Source organism: Lactuca serriola, chromosome 1 (assembly GCF_051521515.1).
Source record: "Lactuca serriola cultivar US96UC23 chromosome 1, Lser_US96UC23_V15, whole genome shotgun sequence".
NCBI classification, from domain to species: Eukaryota; Viridiplantae; Streptophyta; class Magnoliopsida; order Asterales; family Asteraceae; genus Lactuca; species Lactuca serriola.
Genome location: NC_136408.1, coordinates 208,839,246 through 208,842,457, shown reverse-complemented (window position 1 = coordinate 208,842,457; position 3,212 = coordinate 208,839,246). Strand labels below are relative to the sequence as shown.

Here is a 3,212-nt window from a genome sequence, read left to right as displayed (position 1 = left end):
CGGTTCAGATGTAACAGAGGGGGAAAGCGCGGATCCGGGTGCCAACCCTTTACCGGCGACACTATTACCGGCGACAAAGGGCTTTAGCGGCGACAATATCTAGAGTCGCCGCTAAAGCCCTTTGTCGCCGGTAATAATGTCGCCGGTAAAGGGTATATTTCTTGTAGTGAGATGCTTTTATTTCTCATGGTTTCACATGTAGTTTTCAAGAGCTTTATACAACAACAGCCTAATCTCATATAAATGTATACGATGCCATATTGTGGGAAAATTCTTTCATAGAAGGCACCTACCATGCATAAGATGGGAAAGCTGCTTCGGTTGAAGACATGGCAAAAACAAAATATATAATAATAATAATAATAACTTAATAAGTATATATATTAAATAATAGAAAATTTGTAATCATGCCCACCCTCAGTGTTCATGCATAAAGATTCATGCAAACCTTGTTGATTTCCTAAACAAGTACTACTAGGGATACATAAATTAGAATTATATCTCAGCAAAAGTCTTTATGATCTTTATGATACTCCTAAACAAGTCCTATTACGAATACATTAAGTAGAATCAGATGTTACTTCTTAGCAAAATCAATAGTATCCTTCCCGTTTGTTGATTTCCTAAAAAAATGCTTCACATAATCCGAGTATAGAACATGCTTGTATAAAATGTTGTCCACACTGTTGATCACTTCCGGCAATGGGCCAATGACATCACTCGGCCTAGGGTTCACAAAGATCGGCACTGAAATCCGGTTATCATGCCCATTAGCAACCACTTTATGCTCTACACTCTTATATCGACCATTGCTCATGATTTGAAGAGCATCACCAATGTTTATGGTCAACGAATCCTTAACAGGAGTGACATGGACCCACTTATCGCTATCAAGCTTTTTTACATAAAGTCCCCCGATCTGATCTTGAAGAAGCACTGTTAACGTTGAAGCATCTGAATGACCACTTGCACCAATTGAGAGCTCAGGGTTGGGACATACGGGATAGTAGTTTAGGTTTATTCGCTTTGAACCCATAAGAAATCGTTGGTTAGTTTCATCAAGTTCTGGTATGCCCAATCCCTTAATTAGCACTTCTAATACTTTCTTGATAACCGATTCACTAGATTTTAGGTATTCAAGAACTTGATACCTACACAAGAACAATTAAAGATACTTAGTGGAAGGATACTTCAACGGAAAACAACAATGTGTTTCTTGTTTAATAAATTGTAAGATGGATTTGAAAACATGATACGACTTACTTACAAATAGTGGGCCAATATTGCAAGGCTTCTTCATCGGAAACATAGAAACAACTTAGGTGATCTTTCCACTCATAAGCTTTGTCCACGTCGGGATTGAAACTCGTAAGGAATCTTACATTTTTGGAAGGAGTATTTTGGGACAAGTATTTCTTTTTCTCTTTCGTTGACAACTCGAAAAACTTATGTGTTGCATCTTTGATAGCGTCGATTATATCTAGAGGTAAACCATGGTTAACAATTTGAAAGAATCCCCACTTCTCAGCAGCATAGCATATTGATTTCATTACTTCTGGATCTTCATAATTTGACAAGTCGATGACGGGGATCAACTCATTTGGCAACACTTTACTCACATCAAGTCGTCTCTCAACAGGTTGAATGAACAATTCAGGTAAAGTTTTGAGCTTTAGCTCTGATACACCTTTCACTCCATGGCCTTCATCGACCACAAATTGTTTAAGTTCTCCTGTAGCGCTAAGTGATAGCTCCATTTAAGGAAACCTGGTTTAATTCCACAGAGTTAAAAATTGTTAGATATAATTCTCGGAAAAAGACTTCCCGTCATTATACATGTACATCAAATAATTAAACAATAAAAATGTCCAAATATATATATATCGTGTTTCATATGTTGAGTTGATAAGACATAACATGGATCGAAGATTTGAAATTACCTTTTTGGTTTGCAAAAAAAATGCTAGCAATAGCAAATGAGATGAATGGTTAATGTGAAAGTAGGGTTATATTTATAGCATTTATAAACACTAAATTTAAAAACATATAAAAATCAAAGAGAGGTTAAATAGCCTCCTAGCTACTAAATGTTTCTATTTATAGCAATTTAATTTCCCATAAAAATAATTTGAACATAGGAAACCGGTGGCCTACATTCCATCTATGCGTGAGCATGGAAGTGCTTATCCAAATTGTTTGGAAGCGGAACCATGATTCATAAATTGTTGGAATCTGAACCACATACATTGATTCTTAAATCTTGTAACGCTCCCGAAACATGTTCGGATAGTTTCTGTTGTCGGATACTGGAGTTTTTCTGAAGTTTTTTCTTACAAGTATTGTTATTGAAACACTATAAGAGTTTATGAAAATAAAATATTTCTATCATTCAATCACTATGATCATAATGCAAGCTTTCGAAAGCATACTGTGAAAATCAATAATCCAACGAGGTCTCAATTTCGTCCTCTCATTTGTGGATTAATATAATCGTATACATGTGTATACCAAATGTTGTTTGTAAGTGAATCAAAAAGTTTTTTGTCGCTGGAAGGTTCTGTCGACATACAAGAAAGAGAAATTGGACAAGTAAAATAAAAAACTTGCTTTAATTAATAATGGAAACAGTTCTCAAAAAAGTAATTACGGAATTGATTTCTCCATGGCAACATTTTCTTCATCCACTTAATTTTTATGTAAATTGTCTACTTTGCCCGTTGATTTAAATTTTTTGATATCGAATTTCATGAACTACTTTTCTATTAACCACGCGTTTAAACATCTAGACTACTTTATTTAATTTATTTTCATTTTCATTCTTTGCGCCACTATTAATTTATTGTTAAGTTTTTTAATACTGAATTTCTTTTATGAACTAAAAGATGCATTTTTATTTTAAACTGGCGGAAAAACCCGGGTTTCGTCTCGAACCGTTTTTTGTGTTTTTTATGAAAAAATGTAAAAGTTTTAACTGTAAAGACCGAAAGTGCCAAAATGGCTAAAGAATTAAATTGGTTGGAATTAGCAAGTTCTTAGAAAAGGGACGAAAGTTGTCAATTCCTTAAAGTTTTGTGGCCAAACTTTAAATATTAAAAGGTTCCTAAATAATATAAAAAATTTTATTGTAATTACCAAAAGTGTTAAAATATAAAAGTTTTGACTGTAACGACCAAAAGTATCAAAATAGCTAAAGAATTAAAGGGGTTGTAATT

The 3,212-nt window shown here is 34.0% G+C and overlaps 1 protein-coding gene across 2 annotated transcripts; it reads right to left on the bottom strand.

The window, feature by feature from the left end:
* Nucleotides 1-363: 363 nt before the first annotated feature.
* Nucleotides 364-2,179, bottom strand: LOC145103556 (feruloyl CoA ortho-hydroxylase F6H1-3-like). 2 transcript variants are annotated; one of them, XM_079040897.1, is made up of 3 exons: nt 2,155-2,179; nt 1,264-1,767; nt 364-1,151 (listed from the first exon to the last, which is right to left on the bottom strand). In XM_079040897.1, the coding sequence occupies exons 2-3, from the start codon at nt 1,755-1,757 to the stop codon at nt 578-580; spliced, it is 1,068 nt and encodes a 355-aa protein (XP_078897023.1). In that variant the 5' UTR covers nt 1,758-1,767; nt 2,155-2,179; the 3' UTR covers nt 364-577. The 2 variants fall into 2 exon arrangements, with proteins under 2 accessions (XP_078897023.1, XP_078897022.1); XM_079040896.1 differs by lacking the exon at nt 2,155-2,179 and adding an exon at nt 1,941-2,088.
* Between the last annotated feature and the right edge of the window lie 1,033 nt (nt 2,180-3,212).